The 25,298-nt window shown below is 34.2% G+C and overlaps 1 protein-coding gene and 3 long non-coding RNA genes across 8 annotated transcripts; 2 read left to right on the forward strand and 2 right to left on the reverse strand.

The window, feature by feature from the left end:
- Positions 1-2,970: 2,970 nt before the first annotated feature.
- Positions 2,971-9,976, forward strand: LOC107819222 (uncharacterized). 5 transcript variants are annotated; one of them, XR_001655657.2, is made up of 6 exons: positions 2,971-3,250; positions 3,335-3,381; positions 5,430-5,509; positions 6,304-8,748; positions 8,991-9,100; positions 9,682-9,976. It is a non-coding gene; the product is annotated as an uncharacterized LOC107819222 (long non-coding RNA). The 5 variants fall into 5 exon arrangements; XR_012698532.1 differs by having other exon boundaries at positions 5,430-5,517; positions 9,682-9,974; XR_001655658.2 differs by having other exon boundaries at positions 2,972-3,250; positions 5,430-5,517; positions 6,317-8,748; positions 9,682-9,971.
- Positions 9,977-13,298: 3,322 nt separating this feature from the next.
- LOC107819219 (uncharacterized) lies at positions 13,299-14,123 on the reverse strand. The gene has a single exon (XM_016645306.1). It carries the CDS (start codon positions 14,121-14,123, stop codon positions 13,299-13,301), a length of 825 nt encoding a protein of 274 aa, XP_016500792.1.
- Positions 14,124-14,692: 569 nt separating this feature from the next.
- On the reverse strand, positions 14,693-16,120 carry LOC107773940 (uncharacterized). The gene is made up of 2 exons (XR_012698870.1): positions 15,981-16,120; positions 14,693-15,623 (listed from the first exon to the last, which is right to left on the reverse strand). It is a non-coding gene; the product is annotated as an uncharacterized LOC107773940 (long non-coding RNA).
- A 402-nt stretch (positions 16,121-16,522) lies between these two features.
- Positions 16,523-17,603, forward strand: LOC107773941 (uncharacterized). Its single transcript, XR_001645394.2, has 2 exons — positions 16,523-16,743; positions 17,055-17,603. It is a non-coding gene; the product is annotated as an uncharacterized LOC107773941 (long non-coding RNA).
- The last annotated feature ends 7,695 nt before the right edge of the window (positions 17,604-25,298 follow it).

Consider the following 25,298-nt stretch of genomic DNA (forward strand, 5'->3'; position numbering starts at 1 on the left):
TTTGTGTTAAGTCCAATTTCCAAGGTTGTTAATGACAATACCTACCTAAAATTCTGTTAAAAATCTTATTGCAATAGACATTCACAATACTTCAATTTTAGTTCTACAATGAGATATTTCAATCAAAATGAAACACTCATCAAAAAGAAAAAAACATCTAATTTTGGTTCAAATTAGTTTTCTCAAGAAATATTGTTCACATAAAAGTAATCTTATAAATGTCAAAATATTAACTTGTTCTAATTGAAAGTGGTGCTATAGTTAGAGATTGATGAGAGGGAAATTTTTGCTTAAAACTCGATTTTCAAAAGTTGATTCTTTTGTTCTCGCTTAATTTTTAAAAAATTCAGTGTCGAAATACAAATTTAGAGAGAAATTATTTATTTGAATTTTTTTGAGAAAATATTCTTGAAGAACACCCGAGTCAATAATTGTAATCTGGATCGTTTAATTATTTCCAATAAAATTCAAAAATTCACTCTATTCTTTAGTATAAACATTATTTTTGGTTTTTGAACTTTTTAGGAAAAGCTTAAGAGCTTGTTATATATCAAAATGAAAGGTCTAAAGTTGCATAGCATGTGAACATCATATCCGTTTCATTTTCATAAAATAGCTGATTGATAAGGTTTAAATGACTTAAAACAAGTAGGAAAATTACAAGTAGGCCTAAATGTTACTCTTTAAAATGACATGAAAAATCCCTATGATTGTTTTTATGGTAAGAAGTCAAATTTAGGCATCTAAAGAGGGGACCTTTAGCAATAAAAGAAAGAATTGATAGCAATTTGACACAATTGAAAGCTACAGGTCAAGTGGTCAATGTTAATCCAAAATTATGGGACCAAAAGTGGGGTCTATATTTAAACAAATAAATCCATAGTTATTTAAGGCTTCTGGCCCAATAAGGATAATTTCACTATGTTGAGTTTTGGCGCCTTCCACCATATCCTAGTATTATTTTTACACACATATTCTTAATGTATGCAAAAATGTGGACCTGCGTAAATACAAGATATTTTGTACACCTAGCTGTCTTTTATTCATAGTTTTCGCATGTCACCAAGTAGTATAATGGAATCAATGCGCGCGATTCTCCATTTTTAACGGGAAGACTCAGGGTTGAGTTATAGGAATAGAGAAACTCTTGATATTAGTATTTTTCCTTAGTAAATCCTGAATGGTTAAATTTGAATTAATCGGGTTAGTAAGTTTTCAGATACTGAATGCATAAAACACAAAAGAAAAAGAAGGTATAGTGTATGTATGTGTGTCTATATCCATTTCATTCTTCATGTTCGTAGGTTATTTTTCATATGACACTATTATTATTTAGAGAATCAAATAATTCTTTCTTCGATTATGATATTTCCCAAATATTTTTAATATTCTTAATAAATTATGATTTATTATATTGTCATTGCAAAGTTTGCTTTGAGAATTGGATATTTTAATCTTCACGTTCGTCATTACTTCCCATGAGTATAGATATCATATAACTTTGTCCACAAAATTTGGACAGATGTAAAGAAAATTACCTACTGATTTGCTTTATTGAACCTAAGACATCATCCAAGACTTGTATCATTTGATGATACCATATAAATCGTTAGAAACATGTGAAGTGTATGGCTAACCCAATAACAAAAGTTTCGTAAAGGGACTGAAGCAGGCTACCATGAGATAAAAGATCTTATTTCTAAAGAGAGACTTCATGATTTTATATCCATTTCATTAACCATTAGGCCAAACATTTCGCCATTCTTTTTTTTCAAATAAAGTAAGTATATTTTATTTTATCGTTGAAGGAAGAAGCAATTTTTTTTCTTCTTTTTCTCTGTTTTGATATTAGATGGTCCATTTAACAAAAGGGTTGTGGTGAAGTGATAAATATTCCTTCATCCTTAACCAGAGGTCTCGGGTTCGACTCCCTGGGTATAGAGTCGCCTTTGTTAGGGAGCACTTTATCCCCCAATGTGGGACTTTCCGATACGAATCCGGATTTAATCGGCCCCAATGTGGGTACCGGACAAGGGTGGAAAACAAAAAAAAAAAATGGTCCATTTCAAGCTTTTATCCATAGAGACAAGAGGAGAGTTGAGCCATGAATTTGCATAATATAGAAAGGGTCCAAAATATTAGAGAGTAAGTCATTTCGTCATAAAGACCCCTTGTTTGGGTATTGTGACAGCCTGAGAAGCCATGCTATCCTCCCATACTATCTTTGGATGCAGTAAAATGTAATTTTTTTTTGTTTTTTGTTTTGTTTTCCAACAGTTTTTCGTCGCATTACCTCCACCTTAATTAGAATTTGTGACGCGTAAGATCTATTAAAAAGGGAAGCGCTCCCCGTCATAATTTTTTTAATTCGCAGTAAAAAGGGTTGAATCATCCCAGTACCTTCTCTAAGGATAATGTAGTAGTGAATACAGGGCACATACACTTTTTTAGAATCAAACTATATTTTCTAGAAAAATAATTGTTATACTTATTATTCCATTTTGATTGTCATAAAGAAATAGCGAATGGACTATTATTTCAAATTCACTGATTTAAAATCTTAAATTCACCTATGACAGTACCATTTCCTAGCATTAGTGAAGGGTTGGTATTTTTGCATATAACATCATCACCTGTTTACGAAAAATGTACTACAACATTGATTCAAGACAATTTTAGTCATCCCAACTTTAGATTTTCATATCAAAATGTTGATATGAACATAAGATGCAGTCTATACATGGAAATGTTCTAGTCAAGAGAAGTGAACAATTTAATCTCTGTGCTGCTTGTCAAAATGATCTAATACATAAGTTAGAAACCATAACTATCCAAACTGAGAATACGAAATTCACGCTATACTACAAGAAAAAGCCTTATTAGGAACCAACATTTAATGACGGGTTCGAATCTGATCCCTAAAAATATACTATTTGGGATGAGAATATATGTTGGTCCTTAATTCTCTAATTTTTCATTAAACCGATGGAGGGAATTAAGTGTAGTTCATTAAAGGGTTGCTATTTGCTCCCTGAATCACACAATTTTAGGGCAAAAAAGAGGCGCCACACCAAATTAGAATAAAATATAAAAAAAAAATTAACTTAAAAATCTTTATCTTTTTCAAGGAAATAAGAAACCTTTAGCTGGCTCGCACTCACGGCTCATCTCCCTCAATGAAATTAAAATCCCTAAATCACTACCCTCTAAACCTAAATCTGCATATTCCTCTCAAAGTCTATGAATGACGGTATGTATACTGAAACCAGAGCTACATTTTCTACTCTTCCAGTTTTCATCTCTGTCAAGGTAGGTTTACAACCCATTTGTGCAGGTTTGGGGAGAAAATTAAACTAGGAATGGACGACTATCTCACCAAAAGTAAGCACACTTTCTTTTGAGAAAACCTTTACTTATTACTTCTCATATGGGTTTTTGTTAAATCTAGGTTTTTAAAGAAATTGTTTTCATTAGCGATTCTATTTTGTGGTTGCTCAGCAAGATTTTGTAAAATCAGTTTCTTTCAAGATTATGTTTTCTTGCGTGTCCCCTTTTTGAATTGTTTGTAAAAGCCTTTTCTTTGTTTAGTTTTCTTGTAATTTGTTCTTCATCTTCTATTCTCTCTTCGTTAGTTTCTAAAATTAGTGCTTAAAGGAACTCCCCTTTTTTTAAATTTAGTTTGGAGTAAAGATATGTCTTCAATTGTTTATTTCCCGTAAAAAATGATCTTTACTTCAATTTTGTTTAGATTGTTTATTAGTGAATTGTTATATTTCAATCCTTTTGTAGCAGTAATATAGTGTTAGATATTAGACTACCTTTTGCCTTTTGAAAACTTATTTAACGTAATATTTAGTTAGTTTTTCTCAACCTCTCTAACTTTTAGTGAGTCTAGTTTGCATTGGCTTAGCTTTAGAAAGTCTTTACTGTGACTTGCTATTGTATTTAGCTTCTGGAGTATTTGTGGCTCATTTTTAACTCAACAAAATGAGAACTAGCAACTCTATTTTCAATCAGCCCCGTTTTAGTTCTATCGTTGTAGACGAAAGTGAAAATTTCCAGAACCGAGTGTTTGATTTTAGTGCATTCATATTTGGTTAGTTTTATTATCTTTGTCTTTTTTTATATCAGTATTAAGACAGTCATAATGTTAGGTTATAGTCAAATTTTCATTTAATTCAATTAACAAGCATGAAATACTATAACTATAAACAAAAATACATGGAATGGGTAGCTAGTACACTAGCTGATAAGTGTTGTATAGAGAAACTCTGTGTTCTGTTTGTTTTGACAATTAATTTACTGTTTATCTCATTCTGGTAGTATATCATTATTATCCTTAAATCTTATCATTGGTTAATAATTATTAACTTTAGCTCATTGCTATGAAGGTTATGTATTTCTAATGACCAGAGAAATTGTTGATGAGTAACAATTAGTACACTGGTTGATAAGCGTTGAACTGAAAAATTATGTATTCTCCGTTTTGACAATCAAGTTGCAGCTTACATATTCGTGGAGTATTATTAGTTTTTGTTTCTTAAATGTCATAAGTTAATAATTATTAACTCTTAACACCTTTCCTCAATAATATCAGCTTTTGTGGCCAAACACTCACAACGTGGCTCAACATGCTTAGCTCCTTACAAAAGTCTCTAATATTTATTCGATTAGTCTAAAAGGTTATGTGCATTTTAGAGTACTTTCATTATCCTATATGTTTTTATAATTTGATTCTTATGTAACCTTCCAAGTTTATGGCAGAAGTAAGCAGTAGAAGGAACTTGTTGATATTCGGCTTGATGAAGCCTACTTAATTGGGGTGCAAAATTTTTTGGATTAAGCTTTTAGAAAATCAGGAAAATGACATGAAATACCATGTCCATGTGATAAACAGTTAAAGACTCAAAATTGTGGGATGCTTGTAATTGGTGCGACTAGTAAAGATGGCGAGAGCCTTGATTATTATGGAGTTTTGACTGATATACTAGAATTGCAGTTCATCCTGGTAGAAGAGTAATTTTATTTCGATGTAGTTGGTTTGATGTGAATGATGAAACAAAAGGAGTTAAATAAGATGAATATGAATTTGTAAGTGTTAATTGGGGGAAAGTTTTGAAAATAAATGAGCCTTTTATATTAGCGGACCAAGCATAACAAGTTTTTTATACTAATGACAATTTCAATAAGGGTTGACATCTGGTGATGAAAATGAAACCTCATGATTCCTATGAGATTCCGCAACAAATGGATGATGATATTAAGTAATAAAAAAATCCTACACAAAATACACGAAAAAGAATGGACGAGGTAAAGCATCTTTTATGTATTAGTATATTACCGTGTACCTCCTGGTTTACATGATTATTTTGCTAATACATTATTTTCATCATGTCTTTCTTATTTTATTTTCTTTTGACTCTTTTTAGGTTTAGTGTGAAACAATCAAAGACAGAAAGTAAGATCGGATCCACTACGAATGCTACGAAATATGGTTTCCTTCCGCCAGGTGCCAAAGTATTATCATTTCTTAAGTGTTAAATCATCTATGTTCTGGATTTTCTGTTATAAAGTTGATATCAGCTGCAAATAATGCAAGGCTTAGATGTCAAGCTACTCTTTGGAATTTAAAAAATCTAGACTTTAATTAGTTAAAAGAAACAAAAGGCAATGCTACTATGTGCTAACAATACAGAGAGGCATACCAGCAGAATGATATATCTGCTATATAAGTGTGTAGCTAAGTTATATTTGCAAAATCTTGAAACACCCAATTGAAGTCTAGATTGGTTACTGTACATTCTTCGGTCAAAAGAACAGAAAAAGTCAAGATTTTCAAGTCTCGACACCTTATTTTTAAGTAAATGATGCAATGACTTATGTGTTTGCACATTAAACCTGCACAAGCACATTAAACTTGCACATTAAATGATGCAATGACCTATGTGTTTGCACATTAAACCTGCACAAGGGCAAAGCTTATACTACTTTAGCATGAAAGATGATTGTGCTTCTGTCAAGAGTACTTGTGATTTTTACCTTTAGCCAAAAAGTTATTTCATAATTGTATTTAATATTTTAACTCGAGTAGTGGATAAAATTATCCTTAAACATATTTTCCAAAGTTCTAATTCATTTTTTTTGTTTGACTTCATGCAGTCCCTTTCACGTTGCTGTTTAACTTTTGAATTGTATATGATCACACTTGATGAATTTGGGCAAATAGTTAAATCATTGTTAGGGTAAAATTATAAAATATTCTTTAACCAATTATCTTGTTGATCTTTATTGGTTTTTCTGAAGAGAAATTTTACAGGTTTTGGAGATTGAAGTTTACAAGTAAAAAATCTTATTTGGCGGGCATACAAGTTGACTATCATTTTGCTAGGAATATTGGATAAACTTTGTATAATGTCTAGGGATGTTATCTAGGTTTTTTGTGTGAGTTCTGTCAACAATATTGTGATTGCTTAATTGAAGTGTACCTGTAAATGACGTCATTAATGGAATGTTAATAAATTTTTGTAAAGCAAAATTTATCTCTATATTATATTTTTGTTATCTAGTTTTCTTTTTACAAGTTGTATTTGACATGCACAAGAATGAAATAAGTAAAATTAGTGACCAGAATAACTGGTCGCTAAATATTAACAACCAGAAGGGACCAGGATTTCAACTGGTCTCTAATGAGATTTTACGACAAGACCCAAATCCCGTCGTAATTGACTTTTAGCGTCGGAGGCTATAGCGGCGGGTGGCGACCAGATATTTTTGGTCGCTGTTGATGTTTAGAGACCAGAAAGTAACTTTTAAGGACCATTTTTCCCTTTGCTAAAAGGCTATTTTTCTTTTAGTGCTACTAACAACAATAAAAACAAGTGATGTTGGGTCTCAATGTACAAAATATTGTTTGTCCATTTGAGACATGATGAGATTAATCCTCGTGGAGTTCGTGAAACTGAAAACTTGTTCCCTCGGAAGCTAGCCCAAAGAAGGAACACTTACGAAATGGAACGTGGTCAAAGCTCAAATCAATCATAGTTACAAGTGCACACTTAAAGTAAATCTTAAGCTATAGTATCCTAGACAATTGACAAAGTTGATATTTTTCGTTTTTGTACATCCACTACAAATGGCACCACTTACCAGGCTTAACAACCCAACTTGAAAAGTACATGTCTACACGCCTAGGTTTGTCTCGCCTTTGAAAAGTTGGAGAGGGTGCACCTTGCAATAGATTTCATGTTACAGATATCGTGCCATCGGGGGGCCAATGTGACTGCTTCAGCAGAAAACAAAGCTTCGAGTGACATTGCATGTAGCAAAGCAAATTTTGGGCTGAACTCCACGGACTCATTGTCTAGACTTAAAACCAGCATTGGTGAGGAAAACAATACCTGTCATTCATCTGAACGTGACACAGTTTATGGCACGCCTAACAGAAATCAGTCTCTTCATAGTCTGTGGATAACTAGATTCTCAAACAGGACTCCCGGGACTACTGTTCTGAGCGCAGATAATCCCAAGCCAACTGCACATGAAACACTAACATGTTCCACGGAATGCAGAAGGCCTAGTCCTCAAGCTCAAACGAGTGTTGATTGTGTGATTGAACACCAAATCTCAGGCGCAAGGGAGACTTCGTCTGGAGACGAAGACGATGATGTTGCAGCCAGCTCAAAAGAGGTCAATCAGAGTAATATACATCCTATTATACCTTCCGCCAAGTTCAAGAAATCCGAGGCGCTGGCCTCTCTATTTGCCAGGAGATTGGATGCCCTTAAACACATACTACCTTCTTCAACTAGAGGTGAGTACAGTTACACAAGAACAACTTGTTTCTTCTGCGGCAGAAGCGGCCACGACTTACGCAACTGTTCAGAGGTGACGGAGTCTGAGTTAGAAGTTCTTATTAAAAACATCAGGGCCTATAATGGGACTGAGGAATCTACTTGTCTGTGCATTAGATGTTCATTGGGCTATTTCCTGCCCAACATCATCTCCAAACCGGAACAGGAATGATAGTTTGCAGCTCTTCACAGGCAATGAATGTTCATCTAGCCTTGTGGAAATAAAGCAAAGGCAACGGCTTGAACTTACTAATCAGGCTTATCACAGTAAAAATCAGCTTTGGTTTGCAAGAACCTCTGGTTCCAATCAAATTCAGAAAAAGAGAACTTCTCATGTGGAGAACAGTTTTAAAGAAAGTATAATTTCTTCCAATCTTGTTGGTAAGGAGATAACAGATGTCCCGAAAGGAATTTTTGATGTCATCAGGGGTCTCCGATTGTTTCGTGTGGATATTCTCAAGTAAGCAAAGCATGTTATGCAAGTTAGTATATTAATGTCAAGTTTGTTATTTCTTTAGACGTAGATTTAGGTAAAGCTTCCACAAAACAGATAGGCTAGAGTTAGATGCGGTGGCATACATAAGATTCTGCACAAGCATCATCGGTCTATTATCACAACTCGGCTAATGTATGATTTTTAGTTTGGGTAATGGAGGTTCTAAAGCTTTACTTCTTGTCCCAATTTAATTTATTTGGCATTCTTTACTGCTAGTGTCGCTCTGTTACATATATACCTATTGATTTTTTCAGTCTAATTACGTTTTGAATTTTGGTTTCCTCAGTTGGATGAACTCCAACACTTCACTATCACATTTGGATGGGCTTTTCCTGCGTTTACGATTAGGGAAGTGGGAAGCAGGGCGAGGAGGTACATGATACTATGTTGCTTGCATAACTGGTAAGCTTTCATTATAGTTTGCGTTACAAACTTTTTCCCTGCCTTTCAATGCAGAACGGATTGTTATCTTTGTTGTTTTACACTTGTCTATAATCTTCCTTTTCTGGAATAATGCAGAACGGATTGTTATCTTTGTTTTTTTACACTTGTCAATAATCTTCCTTTTCTGGAATAATGCAGAACGGATTGTTATCTTTGTTTTTTTACACTTGTCAATAATCTTCCTTTTCTGGAATCCGTAGGTGTAAAAGGAGAAAAATCTGAGAGAGATTCTAGGAACATATCAGTAAATGTCTGTGGAGTCGAGTGTTTTGTGGGAAGCCAATATGTCTCCAACCAGGACTTTTTGGAGGTAATATACTTTATAGTTACCCGTTATACAGAGTTTTTTTATGGAGCTGTCGATGATAGTTTTTGTTTTCTGGGCAATCAAATGATGGTTCCTAATTCAACTAGACATAGGGAAAGCTAAGGTTATCATCATGCTTAGTTAACCATTTCTGTTATATCTTTTTATTTGGAAAGCTATACCCTGCATCAAACAGCCTCTTGCAGAAATGCAGGGTAAGGCTGCGTACAATAGTCCCTTGTGGTCCGGTCCTTTCACGGACCACGCACATAGCGGGAGCTTAGTGCACCGGGCTACCCATACCCTGCATCAAATGATGGAAGTGAGGCTATTATCATGTTAAGTACTTCGTTTTTCTTCTTCTCTTTAGGGAATTAATCACTTTTATATGTAAAGATTAAATAACATGTTTGCAGGAAACATCATATTCAGTTGCTTACTTGGCTGCATGATTATGCTAATTTGATGTTGCATCTAATTGTCCTGGTGTTGTTTTTACCTGACTCTTTTATGTGCGCTAGTATATAGCAGCCACTTTGAATTCACTGACTCTAAATATGAAATCCGTTTCTAATTCTTTACAGGATGAACTAACTACTTGGTGGCGCAAAACGTTGGAGAGTGGCGGGAAGGTTCCTGCAGAAGAAGATTTAAGACAAAAATTCGAGGAGCGCATGAAACTAGGGTTCTAAGAACTCGTCACAGCAACACATTAGTACCGAGTTTGGTTAATCCAAGAGTGTCAAACCAGACCAAGAAATGAGCTATTCCACCATCTTGTAAATAAGATTTTGGGTGCTATTTCACAACATTCTTTGTTCTTTTTATCTAATATTCTAGACATGTGAGATTGAGAATTATTTTTTAGTGTTCATCTTTTGTATATAGATGAATTTGTTTGTGATCATAAGGCAATGAAATGTTAAATAACACGAGACATTGTTTGTAATAGGAAAAGAAACTAGGTTGCTGTTGGTAAAGAACATTTTTCCAATATGAGCATCTTCTCCATCTCAAATAGCGTAGGACACAAAGGGTTGCGGAGAAGTGCGAGTGTCTGGTTTGGTCCATATATTGACTCAACTTCAGCACATCAAATGACAAATCGGGTCTTGTATGGGTGAAATAATTCAATTTTCCAACAAGGTGCCGATAGATGGTTGGATCAAGAAGCAAATGACCTCCATCAGCGTGAAGCTTGGATGAAGGTTCAAGCGGAGAAGAGACTGAGGAGAGAGCAGAAACATCAAACTCCTTCAATAAATCTAAGGTATATTTCCTCTGACAGACTATAATCCCCTATTTTTCTCGAAGTATTTTCATACCTAAGAAATAATGAAGATCACCCAAATCTTTGACTTTGAATTCACTTTGAAGGAAAGACTTGAGTGTGGTTATTTCTTCTATATTATCTCCACTGATGAGAATGTCGTCAACATAAACAACTACTATAGAAACTAGATTGTTTGTCCTTTTGAAGAATAAATAATAGTCAGTTAAGGAGGAGGAATAACCCTTAAAACTTAAAGCACCAGCAAGCCGAGCATACCACTGTCGTGAAGCTTGTTTTAAACCATAAAGTGACTTCCTAAATAAACATACATGATTGGGACTAGGTGGGGGTATACCTGCTAGAAAATTCATAAACACATCCTCTTGTAAGTCACCATGTAAAAATGCATTACTAATATCCAATTGATTAGATAGGCTAATTCTTCTTTACTGCAACAACCATTAAACAATGGATGGTAGTCATTTTGGCTACATGAGAAAATGTGTAGTCAATTCCTTCCCTTTGAATGTCCCCCCTGACCATCAATCGTGCTTTGAGTCTTTCTACAGTTCCATCTGAATTATGCTTGACCTTGTAGACCCATTTACAAGGTAGGGCCTTCTTGTCCTGTGGTAAAAGAACCACATCCCATGTGTGGTTAGCTTCTAAAGTTTCACTTTCTTAATGCATTGCTTGTATCCATCCAGGATGGGCAGAAGCTTGAGAGAAGCTGGTAGGTTCTGAAATCTCTGAAAGAGATTGCATCATCTGCCTGTTATGAGCAGAAAGTGCACCAAAGCTAAAGACATTAGGCTGGCAGGGCTGAATAAAACATGACGAAGTAAGGTCAGTCAAATAAACATTAGAGCAAACAAAATCTTTGAGGTGAGCAGGCCATTTAGAAACTCTAGTAGACTTCCTAATTCCTGGTGTAGAAATAGATGTAGTGGGCAAACCAGTGGTGATGGAGAAGGAGGATGAGAAAAGTGAGGTGATGGTGAGGGAGAAAAATGAGGTGAGTGGATCCCGGTGATACTAGGTGATGAAGGTGGTGTAGGCTCAACCAAAGAGGTGTTTGGTGGAAGGTCATTGGTGGTTGTGTCCATAGGAGAAGGGGTGGGAAATATAAGATCTGGATTAAAAACAAACTGAGTGTGGTGTGGTGGCTGAAGCAAAAGGATAGATGTTTTCATGGAAATGAACATCTCTAGACACAAGAATTCTTTTAGTATCTAATTCCAACACTTTATACCCTTTTTGAACTAAAGGATATCCCAAAAATACACAACTCTTTACCCTTGACTCAAATTTGTTTCTACTACTAGACAAGGTAAAAATATAACAAAGACATCCAGATGACCTTAATGAATCATAAGAAAGAGACTGATTGAACAGAATAGAATCGGGTGTTTTCCCTTGAGGAACCTTAGAAGGTAGCCTGTTTATCAGGTAGGTTGCAGTTAATAGACACCCTCCCCAATATCTGATAGGCACCTTAGATTGGAAAAGCAAAGCCCTTGCTATTTTCAAAAGATGTCTATGTTTTCTTTCAACTATGCCATTCTGTTGAGGTGTTGATACACAAGAAGTCTGGTGTATTATTACTTGAGAGCTGAGAAAAGCTGCTTGCTGTGATCCTTTGCCTAATTCAAAGGCATTGTATGTTCTCAATTTCTGTACCTTGACTGCAAATTGCCTTTCTACCATTGTTAAAAAATTCTTTAAGATTGTGAAAGCATTACTCTTGGTGCTTAACAAAAATGTCCAAGTACCCCTGCTATAGTCATCCACAATAGTTAAAAAATACTTAAAGCCATTATAAGTAGGTTCCTTATAAGGGCCCCATGTATCCACATGAATTAATTCAAATGCTCTTTTGGATTTGATTTGACTCAAAGGAAAAGGAATCCTAGTTTGCCTAGCTTTAGGACAAATATCACATAAACAATCAGAATTGGAAGGCAATGAAACAAAACTAAGATTCTTCATTGATGAAAAAGGCATATGCCCTAATCTAATATGCCAAAGGTTTACATCTGTAACCACATTAGTAGAAAATGGAAAGACAATTGAAATTTGATTGAAAACACTATGAACTGAAGGTGAAACAAGTTTCTCCTTAAGACTAGGCTGGAACAGGTAGAGTCCTTCATTTGTATCACCAAAAACTTGAGGCCTCTTTATGAAAGGGGCATGCAATAGACATTGAGTATGAGTGAATCAGATTATACATTGAAACTGAACAGAAAATCTATTAACTGATAATAGATTATATTTAAAACTAGGCACATGAAGGACCTTTTCTAAAATAAAATTAGCAGAGATAGGGACTTTCTCTGTATGTGTAACTGTTACCCTAAATGAATTAGGCAGATTTATGTGTAAAGGTGTAGGAAGAGGATCTAAAGAGATAAAAGTATTTGAATCAAAACACATATGTTCTGAAGCCCCTGAATCAATTATCCAAACACTGGTATTAAAAACTAAAAAACAGCAGCCAATATATTTGTTAATAGTACCAGCTACTGCATTTGCATTTATTTCTAAACTGCTTCCTCTATCTGAAATTTTCACTTGTTTGATCATCTGAACCAATTGTGAAAATTGATCCTTAGAGAGGTGTTGGTTTAACACTTCATTGTAACTGCTGACTCCATCATCTGCTTGATCCCCTGTAAGCACTCCATTGCTCCTGATCTGATTTTGACTTCCTTTAGCATTTGTGAATTCAAAATCCTCAGGAAATCCAATAATCTTGTAACAATCTGCAACTGTATGTCCTATCTTTTTGCAATGAGTGCAAGATACATTAGGATTGAACCTTTGTTTCTTTGGTTTTGAAGCTGTGTTTCTTTGTGATTGATTTGCAAATCTCTGCATATTATTTTCTGATTTCTGGAGTTGCATGGGGTTTTCCCCCTTTTGAAATTATTGAGTGTGCCGTGTGTTCTTTTGCATTTTCTTGTTTTTTCTTAGTGCATAACTTCCCTGACTTCCCACCATGAAGGATGAGGAATCAGAAGAAATAAGAGGATTCATATAGACCTCTCTCCGACTCTCATCCTGTAATACTAGAGAATAAGCATGATCTATGCTAGGTAGAGGATTCAACATTAAAATGTTCCCCCTAGCCTGACCATAAACATCATTTAGTCCCATGAGAAACTGTATAAGTCTCTCATCTTCTAAGGATTTTTCCAGCTTTTGCTTCCCAGAACATACACAAGTACAAACACACTTTACATCACAAATTAGAGAGTCTAGCTCATCCCATAAACGTTTGAGTTTTGTAAAATAGCTTGCTATATCATTTGTTCCTTGAACTAAAGAAGATAATTCCTTACGCAAGTGATACAATTTTGCTTCATTTGATTTTCCAAATCTGTGTTCCAGACTGATCCAGAGTTCTCTTGTAGATCTGGAGTAGATGACACTATCTCCAATGTCTTTGGAGAGTGAATTCAACAACCAAGAAGTCACCATATCGTTGCATCTAGTCCATGGTTGATAGTCCTTAGATGTGATAACAGGAGGAGCACGGGTTCCATCAATAAATCCCAGTTTGTTCTTTGTTGAGAGTGCAATCAGAACTGACCTTCTCCAACCTTGAAAACCCCTTCCATCGAAGGCTGCATTCACGAGACTCATTCCTGGAGCATCTGATGAATGCAAGAAGTAAGGGTGATTTGGATCGAAGTTAGCTCCATTGCTGGAACCAGTTTGAGGTACAGTAAGATCTATTGTATCAGTCATGGTGACTGAGACTGTGATGAACAGAAAGTTGAAGGAGAAGGAAGATCAATCCCAGAAACGAGCTATTGCTCTAATACCATGATAGAATGTAAATATGAAAAATAGATTTGTGGAAATTTTCTATGTATTTCATCATCTGCAGAAGCAGTGTATTTATACAAGTATTTGTGTAAAGAAAAACAGAAATGATAAAGAATCATCTATACAACTGGCTATTTCTTATTTGTTATCTAATAACTAAATAACTGAAGAATATTCTTCTCTATCCTATTTTCACGGTGCACATGTGAGAGAGGTAAATGTGAAATCCAAAGCTATACAACTGTTAATTGCTTTATCTGAACGGCCCTCATTTAATCTATCATTTTTTTTTAATCAAAGGTCAGGATTGAGCCACGAGTCCAAAGAAGAGGACTTAGTCTTTGTCCTAGATATGTCCGAAAGATAGTCATTTGACTTGAAACCTAGAGTGTTCTGTCCTTCATACGGTCTTCACATCAAATAGAATAGTGTAATTTATAACGAATTTATACCATAAAATATCAATGTAACATAAACCATCAACCAGTGAGCTTGGAATATTCTCATCAACTTTTTCAAAATGTTCCATTCAACTTGGCTTCCTTAATTACATTGACTAATGCAACTATAAACAAATAAATAAATAAAAAGAGAAAGCTAGCTAGCTAGGAGTCTAATTTTCTGCCGTTGGCATGTTATAACGGCAAACAGGGCAGTAATGGCTCTTTTCTAACCACTTAGTAATGCAATCTCCATGAAACATATGTGAGCAAGGCAAGCAAAGGATCTTTTTCCTCTCTTTTGCGAGTTGTTCCAAATAAATCACACAGTCATCATTCAAACACTGATCTTCGTCAATCTCCATTCTTTCCGGCAACTGCATTATGGATGACTTACTAGCAGGTATCATCATCCCATTGAAGCGCCACGCCGACCATTCTTCTTTCCTCCCATCCCAAATATATTCGACTTTCGAATTTAAACCAACAAACATCTCCAAGTTTTGGCAAGTAATACCCTTGTTCAACTCATCATCAACAAATTTACGTATCTGACAAATCATTTTATGGATAAGAATGTGACTATACGTCTCGTAATAGTCCCCCCAGTTCTTGAGATTTCCATCAATGACACGGTAGAACACGTCATATGACGAGTATTGAGAAGGGCATAGTTTGAGATGAAATGAATTGGTCTCAGTTTCATGAGATTCAGCCATATATAGGAGTTGTGGAGGGTAATCATGGGGTGTTATATACCAAACGTCAAGTTGAGTACGAAGGTGAAATTGAAGAGCTAAAGTAGGTAAATCAGAAATATTATTACTATTATGGTTATAGATTCTTAATTCCTGTGGTGATACTGGTAGTGGTCGAACTACGCAGCTTACTTCCCCCCTGCAATGATGACGGTGCTCTTCGAAAATAGCAGCATCCATGTTCAAAGAGTCGACATGTGTGAATGTGGTCTCCAACCTCTCTGTAGTTATATAGAGCAGATGAGAAGCAAATCCAGGACCAACTCAAATTAGGAATCGGTTAATATCTTCGGTCCCAATTAATAAAAACTCAAAATATTGCAAGGAAAAAGGAAAACATAACACGAGTAAATCGAATACCTTTTCCACTTAATAATTCTATAAAGTAATTTCAGGAAGAACTATTTACTTGAGGCATCTTATCCTTGCCATAGTATTACTTTAAGGAAATTCACAATAAAAAAGAAAACGCCATTGATTTACCCTAAAAAGCACCGAACAAACCTAAAAACAATAATTTCATAAATCAAGCAAAGTTCTGGAGAAACAAAGGAGAAAAAAAGGATGAAGGAACTTACTGATTTGCAAAGGGAAATCAAGTCACAAACCCATCAGAAGATTATGCTTTGTTTCTTACTTTGAGTGACGGATCATAATAGTTTCTACTTTCTAAGGAAAAATATTTGGATATTTATGTCTAAAAGGAACTGTTTTGAGAGAATTTTAAAATTTAAAATATACCGTGGCCCGTTACACGCGAATAAGTCAAACATGTATACAAACTCATTTGTTACGAAATTTTTGTAAAAATAGCACTAGTCATTTTTAGGACTGCTCCTTAAAAAATAATCAGTATTTGCAAAATCATTGAAATATAGTCACTATTTTGCTGTAACACGAAAAGTTTCACCATAATATACTGGAGATTCGAGCATTTGTGTATGAACTTCCAGTATATTATTTGGATCAGTATATTATACTGAAACTCTAGTATATTATATTGGAAGTCCAGTATATTATGCTGGAACTTCAGTATAATATAGTGAAACTCCAGATAATATACTGGAATTTCAGTATATTATATTAAAATACTTTTCGGATTTTGAAATTAGTTGACAAATTTGGGTGCTCTGATGAATACTTATGCCTCTGATGCTCGTGGTCAATTTGGTGTTAGGCAAAGGAAAAAATCTAGGAGGAGATCCAGTTATTCTCTACTTAATTTCGAATAGCCCTTTTCCCAAAATTAACTGATGAAATAATTGATTGAGTTATTATTCTTTGATGGAATTTTAAGATAAGGACACCAGCTGTTCAGCTGAGGAAACTCCAGCTGAAGAGGTATATTTCTAGTTGACGACGTCTTAACCTTGTGTGACTTTGAATGCTAGTCTCTTTCCATTTTATCATATCTTATAGTAGTAGTTGACATGTCATATATTGTTCACATTGAAAAAGCTGTAATGTTATGATTCTTCCATTTGTTCTTTAATTGTATTTGTGTCTTTATTCCAATGTATCAGAAGTTTTGATTTGAAGTGCCCTTCCTGATGAATCTTTATTATACCGAGTGTTGCTACTCATCTCTCAATTCATTGAAGGGATATGAAGTAAGAGTAATTTGGTTCAGTGCTTGATAATTCTTGTTTTAGGCGAAAAAAGTAAATCCCAGAGAACTGAACCCATATTTGAAGGATGGTGGAGGTGTGGTTATCCTGATGATTCAGGAGGAACAATACAACTTCTGTCTACTGCTGTTATTGGCGACGGAGGTGCAAGTTGGAGGCTTAAAGCCTTGAGACGAGCTCAAGAACAAGCAGATCGTGAAGGACGGAAGCTTGATGAGGTTGGCATTTTGATGGTACAGTTATTTATAGGTGGCAGCAGAATGCTTGGGGCTCACTTAGTCAGCTTGCTGTTTCTGTGGCTTCCGGTAAAGCTGCACCAACCCATGCTCATCTTCATGCTATCAACGATACAAGGCGAGGAGTAATGGATGATAAAGAAGCTGTTGCAGACAAAAGAAATCAGACTTATGCTAGAAAGGTAATGTCAGATGTGAATTTACCATAAGATGCCAGTTAGTTGCTTTTATATTTCTTTGGTTTTTCATTACAGTTTAGTTTTAGTGCTTTATGGAATGACTTCTGAATATCAAGTTTAGTTTTAAATTAATTTTGGCTTTTTCTTACACATCTAACCCTGTGGGATTACATTGGCTTTGCTGTTGTTGTTGATGATGATGTAGAGCCCGTTTGGATTAACTGATTGTAAATAGCTGATAAGCTTGTAGTGCTGAAAAAAAATTTTAAATGCTGAAACTGATTTTTAAAATAAGTATTTACGTGTTTGGATAGAAGTGCTGAAACTGATAATAAGCAGTTGATGTGTTTGATTAAAAAATGCTGATAAGCTATTCTTTTGTTAAAATGACTAAAATACCCTTGAATCTTTTTCAAAAGATTATAAATTAAAAATTTCTTTGTAAAGAAAAGAATTAATAACGAATATGGAATGAAGAGAAAGTTAAGAAATTTATTTTGGGAAAAGTATTTTGTGAATTAGAAAATATTATTAAGGATAAACTAGTAAAAGTGTTGGTCAAACTAAAAGTGCTTATAAGTTGAAAAACCATAAGTTGGGGGTGACCGGCTTATGACTTATGACTGATTTTAGCTTATAAGCACTTGGCTTATAAACACTTTGAGTGTTTACCAAACGCTCAGATAAGCCAAAAGGTGCTTATAAGCCAGTTTGACCAGCTTATAAGCTTAGCCAAACACCCTCGCAGTCGTAGAAGTCTGAATTCTAAGAATCTGTGCCTTGCTCCTAAATTCAGAAGGAAAGCTAGCTGTGTAGTTTCCTTTACTTTAGTAAGAGGAAATGACGAGTCTTTCTAGAAACCCTTCTGGTAAAGCTCGGTTTAACTCGACTGAGAGATCATCATTGGCAGGAAAATTTAGGACCAGAAAGAAAGATAGCCCAGTTTGCTCCAGACCTAAAGCCAGTTCTTTGATCTGTTCATCCTTCAAGAAAGTTTCACTTCCAAAAGAACAGTAAAACAGGTTTATTGAATTGTGCTTTCACGTATTTTACATAAGGGCCCTCCATTTGAGAACAAGTCTTGGCTAGTATAGCAGAGCAACCCTCTTGAGTCCTGAGAGTCGCTCTTGAAAATGTATAGAAAATCTCGAGCCTCAAAAGTTTTGACTGAAGTGACAGAGGACAATTTGGCCATCCTATTGCCCAACCTTAAGGTGGTTAGTCCTATTTACCAAAAAGCTACCTTCTGACGTCAAAGAGCCGACCACCAATAATCCTTTTAACAGCACTTGAAGCCAATTTAGCTGACTCTGCTGTTGCATATGTTATCTTAATGGTCCCATTCTCATATTCACTAGCGTCTCTCACTGAAATGGTTAACAAGTCTATTTTTGGTGACGGAGGACACGTCACCAGTAACTTTAACCTCAACAATTTGGTCCCGCTCCTCCTGTTACATAAATAAAAACCAATAAATTGGTAACCAAAAACTACTCTATATTGGTAATCAAAGTAACAATTACATCAGACCCAACCTACCAGATCCATCATTATGACATCAATGTTGGTTTCCAATCCATTGTCAGATAGTACCTAAAATATTTCACACATAAAATAAATAAAAAATATTTAGAAAAAGATACAATTTAAAATTGCACAACTCTTACAGCATCATTCATTAGGACATCACGGTTGCCTTCCAGCTTGTCAGATGGTACCTAATTATTTCACACATAAAATAAATAAAAAAATATTTAGAAAAGATACAATTTAAAATCCAATTTTCAAGAAAGTGATCTCACAAATCTAAAAATAAATTCAGAAATTAAGAACTTTAAATGAGAATTCACCACGTGAATCATATCTTCGTCAATGTATGATTCGTGAATGTAGTTTTCTCCGTACAAAAAAAAACAAAAAATAGCGATCAAATCAAATGTACATAAAATATATAAAAATTTCTAATCCAATACTCTCAAAAAAGTAGTATTAATCAATCAGTTGATATAAAACGATAGAAAACCAATTTTGAAATTAAAGATTTTGAATACGTACACTCATGACTCTTCTTCTTTTCTTTCTTTCTTTTTTTCTTTTCCTTCAAGATTTGATGTTCTTCTTCAAGATTTGTATTCAAAATGCTTGAACATTCATTTTGAATACATGGCCTTTTATAGATATGCATTTTGACCGTTATGCTCCCTTTTCACTTAATCACAAATGTTTTTTCTTCTATTTCTTCTTAAGTGAACTTAGTAAACTTCACTGAATAATAAACTTAATCACAAAGTAGTACTTATTTTTTTGGACTTTTCAAAAATAATATTTGACAAATGTATATTATTTGTACATTAATTATAATATACATATGTTTATGCATTATCTGTAAAAGTTACTCCTTCCGTTCACTTTTACTTGGCATGTATATTAAAAATAGATTTTCATTTTTATTTGACACTTTACGCATATCAAGAGAAAGACAAAATTTTTTCCCTGTTATACCCACAATATTTATTACTCATTTCAAATCATTTTCTCAAATCCAATAAAATATACATCAATTAATATGGGTATCATGGTAAATTATACACTTCATTTATTATTTTCTTAAGGGGCGTGAAAAGTCAAAACGTGCCAAGTAAAAGTGAACGGAAGGAGTATTCCGGTTTTAGTTAATACTTTCAGCTAGTGGTGTACATGGACCGGGTTGGTTCGATTTTATCAACACCAAATCAACCAACTATATCGGTTTGGATTGGTTCGGTTTTGTCGGATTTTTCGGGTTTATCGGGGTTTTTTGTTACATAAATATTATTTTAATCTTACTTTGTTAAATTTTCGATAAGTAAATATATGTTTAGTGAAAATTAAAAAAAACTGACAAATATATGATCTATTAACATATTCTTATGGGAGAATTTTCTTAGCAAAAGCAAGATAGATGAATTTAGAAAGTACACATGACTTGGATGTCACGCCCCGACCACGGGAGTGGGACCGACGCTCAACCTAGATACCCCGGTCGAGCAAGCATGCACAATGTCGTCTACCCAACTTACCCATGAACAAATAGAAGATACATTACATTAATTAAACAATGATAGGTCATGTGAACAACGCCATTTCATTACCAAATTACGTCATTAACAGGTTTCAAAATACATACACTCATAGTTTGATGTGGAACATATGATACAAATACATCTTTTTTATTAGGAAATAATAAAAAAATATGATTAGAAGAAATTAGCTAATTAGTCGAATAACAATAATATAAAACTAGAGATTACGTGATCAGTTTTGGAATATGTTGACTATTTAAAGGTTTGGTTCTCGTGGAGATTCTAGGGATGGGAGAATCAGATTAAATAATAATTTTCGAAGTGGATGTGATCACTAAAAAATTATTTGGACCTCACTAACATCCTATCCATTACTTATTGGGACTCGGTATTTATATCAAATTCAAATAATTTAACCTGAATAATAGAAAATCAAATTGAAAAATATACATATTATAATTATAGTTAAGTGATAAATATGTCAAAAGCTAAAACATATATCTTGCATTTATTGAATTAGTATAAATAATAAGTGGGGGAGAAATTTTTATCTCTCTATTATTTTAGTTTTTTTAAATAAAATATATTCCCTACTCTTAAATGGCGAATAAGATATTTGTGAAAACTCATTTTCATGGATTTAATTCAAATATATTCACGTGTATTAACAAAAAAATGGTTGAGATGTGTAGTCAGAAAGAAAAGAAGTGAGGGGTGAAATGGTCAATTAAAACTCAATGAGTATTTTGTGTGAAGTCCAATTTCCAAAGTTGTTAGCTCTATCCCTTGTGACATAAACCTAGTGGAAAATGACAATTCCTACCTAAAATTCTGTTAAAAATCTTATTGCAATAGACATTCACAATACTTCAATTTTAGTTCTACAGATGAGATATTTCAATCAAATGAAACACTCACCAAAAAGAAAAAAAATCTAATTTTGGTTCAAATTAGTTTTCTCAAGAAATACTGTTCACATAAAAGTAATCTTATAAATGTCAAAATAATAACTTGTTATAATTGAAAGTGGTGCTAAAGTAAGAGATTGATGAGAGGGAAATTTTTGCTTAAAACTCGATTTACACAAGTTGATTCTTTTGTTCGCGCTTAATTTTAAAAAAATTTAGTGCCGAAATACAAATTTAGAGAGAAATTATTTATTTGAAATTTTTTGAGAAAACATTCTTGAAGAACGTCCGAGTCAATAATTGTAACTTACATTTGGATCGTTTAATTATTTCTAATGAAATTTCAAAAATTCACTCTATTCTTTAGTATAAACATTATTTTTGGTTTTTGAACTTTTTAGCAAAAGCTTAAGAGCTTGTTATATATCAAAATGAAAGGTCTAAAGTTGCATAGCATGTGACATCATATCCATTTCATTTTCATAAAATAGCTTATTGATAAGGTTTAAATGACTTAAAACAAGTAGGAAAATTACAAGTAGGCCTAAATGTTACTCTTTAAAATGACATGAAAAATCTCTACGATTGTTTTTATGGTAAGAAGTCAAATTTAGGCCTCTAAAGAGGGGACCTTTAGCAATAAAAGAAAGAATTGATAGCAATTTGACACAATTGAAAGCTACAGGTCAAGTGGTCAATGTTAATCCAAAATTATGGGACCAAAAGTGGGGTCTATATTTAAACAAATAAATCCATAGTTATTTAAGGCTTCTGGCCCAATAAGGATAATTTGCAGTGTATGCAAAAAGTGGACCTGCGTAAATGCGAGATATTTTGTGGCCTAACTGCCTTTTATTCATAGTATACGCATGTCACCAAGTAGTATAATGGAATCAATGCGATTCTCCATTTTTAACGGGAAGACTCAGGGTTGAGTTATAGGAATGGAGAAACTCTTGATAGCAAGTATTTTTCCTTAGTAAATCCTGAATGGTTAAATTTAAATTAATCGGGTTAGTGAGTTTCAGACAGTGAATGCATAAAACACAAAAGAAAAAGAAGGTGTAGTGTATGTATGTGAGTCTATATCCATTTCATTCTTCATGTTCTTAGGTTAAGGGTGGCATGTGGGCCGATTAGGACCGGGACCGGCCCAGGACCGCAAGTCCAAATGGGCGGTGAGCCTAAACGGTCCTAACCGGATAGGATCGGGACCGTGGGGAGGTGGGCTGGGTAGTGGGCCGGTCCCATAGGCGAGGCCCACGAGACCGGGACCGGTTGAGAAGTGGGCTGGTTCAAGCGGTCCTCAACGGGCCTATCCAGGCCCAACGAATAATTTTTTTAAAAAAAAAAAAAAAATTTGACCGTTTGGCTATTTAAAAACTAGCCGTTTGGTCTGCCAAAATAGCCGTTGGCTATTTGCAAAATAGTCATTTAATCCTCAAACTTTGTTTTAACCCCAAACTTTTTATAATTACACTTTTTCCATATTTTCAACTATAAATACCTTCTCATTCTTTCATTTTTCTCACAAAATCATCAATCTCTCTCTAATATTCTTCTATAATTGCTTACTTAATTGTTACAATTTGTGCAAAATTGTGAAGTTGGTGAATTGAAGTCTTCAAGTCTTTAAGTCTTCAAAGAAAATTAATTTTCAACAAATTGTTCGTCAATTCGGTAAACTCATTCCAACTCTTAAGTTTTAATATTATAGTTTTGTTTGTTTTATTTACTTTGCTTGATTAATTAAGATGACTTATTCCTTAAAAAAAATATTTAGTAAAAATAAGGGAAAATTCAAGAGTGGTGAATCTAGTGGCCAATCTGTTCCTCCTCCACTTCCCCCGGCTCCCCGACCTAAACCTATTACCCGTCCTACACCTCCTATTCTTGATAGCGATAATAGTTTATTACAATTTACCGAAAGTCAATTTTGCCATAATATTGCACCCGGTGAACAATTAAACCATGAATATATGAATGCTCTTTATGGTAATCCAACTATTGATGAAAATGATGATGAAGAAATAGATTTTGATGAAACGCAACCGGATGACGATACACCCACTAGTCCTGCTCCTGAAGTTAACCCAACTAATAATAATCCAAATGATGCCCCGTCTGACCCTCCTGTTAATGCCCCTACTTTTTCTAGACAACCTTCTAAACGGGCAGAAACATCTGTTGTTTGGCCATTTTTTACTCAACTAAGAGAAAAAAATAGGGCTAAGTGTAAAACTTGTGGCAAAGAGTTAGTTTTTAAATATGTTGGAAGTCGGGGAGGGACGGGGGAGGGGGAGGGGGAGTTTGACTAGACACATATTGCTACACCCTCAAGATAAAGCTAGATATTTTCGTATGAAAACTTTGGCCGAGGGGACAAGTGCACCTAGTCAGGCTGACTTTAGTATCGGGTCAAATCAATTTCAACCGGGAATTAACACTGTTACCGGTAGTATTTTATAGTATGATCCAAAAAAAGATCGGGAAGAATTGGCAAAAATAGTTACTATTATGTGCTTACCCTATAGTTTTCCTTCTAACCCTCACTTTGTACATTATATTAGAAAAGTTTATAATCCTACTTATAAAGGTTTTCCTTGCACAACCGTAAAGAGCGATATTTACAAATATAAACATGAATATGAACAATATTTGCACTATTTATTTACTCATATAAATTGTCGTGTTGTTATTACAACTGATATTGGTAGAAGTGGCAATGACTGTGATTACTTTACTATTACCAGTCATTAGATTGATGAGGATTGGATAAGCAAAAATGCATTATTGCTTATAGAATAATTAATTTACATCATACATGGCAGTTTATTTCTAGCACGATTACGGATATTTGTAGATATTTTTGCATTAGTGATAAAATAATGCCAGTTTCAATGGATAATGCTACTAGTAACACAAATGATGTAGCCTTGCTTACCACTACACTAAGTCCTGCATTTAGTAACATTTTTCATGTTAGATGTATTTGTCATATTTACCATTTAATTGTGGGTGATGGTATGCGAATTTTAAATGTTGAAATTGAAAAAGGTTAAAATGGCTCTTAATTGACTTTTTTATTCAAACCGTAGAAGTAGACACATATTGCTACACCCTCAAGATAAAGCTAGATGTTTTCGTATGAAAGCTTTGGCCGAGGGGACGAGTGCACCTAGTCAGGCTGACCTTAGTACCGGGTCAAATCAATTTCAACCAGGAATTAACACTGTTACCGGTGGTATTTTATATTATGATCCAAAAAAAGATCGGAAAGAATTGACAAAAATGGTTACTGTTATGTGCTTACCCTATAGTTTTCCTTCTAACCCTCACTTTGTGCATTATATTAGAAAAGTTCATAATCCTACTTATAAAGGTTTTCCTTGCACAACCGTAAAGAACGATATTTATAAATATAAACATGAATATGAACAATATTTGCGCTATTTATTTACTCATATAAATTATCGTGTTGCTATTACAACTGATATTGGTTGAAGTGGTAATGACTATGATTACCTTACTGTTACCAGTCATTGGATTGATGAGGATTGGATAAGCAAAAGCGCATTATTGCTTATAGAATAATTAATTTACGTCACACAGGGCAGTTTATTTCTAGCACGATTACGGATATTTGTAGATATTTTTTCATTAGTGATAAGATAATGTCAGTTTCAATGGATAATGCTACTAGTAACACAAATACTGTAGCCTTGCTTACCACTACACTAAGTCCTACATTTAGTAATATTTTTCATGTTAGATGTATTTGTCATATTTACCATTTAATTGTGGGTGATGGTATGCGAATTTTAAATGTTGAAATTGAAAAGGTTGAAATGGCTCTTAATTGACTTTTTTATTCAAACCGTAG

Source organism: Nicotiana tabacum, chromosome 14 (genome assembly GCF_000715075.1).
Source record: "Nicotiana tabacum cultivar K326 chromosome 14, ASM71507v2, whole genome shotgun sequence".
NCBI classification, from domain to species: Eukaryota; Viridiplantae; Streptophyta; class Magnoliopsida; order Solanales; family Solanaceae; genus Nicotiana; species Nicotiana tabacum.

Bases quoted from the DNA above. Each gene is read 5' to 3' on its own strand.
- LOC107819219 (XM_016645306.1), bottom strand. From the start codon at position 14,123: ATGACTGATACAATAGATCTTACTGTACCTCAAACTGGTTCCAGCAAT.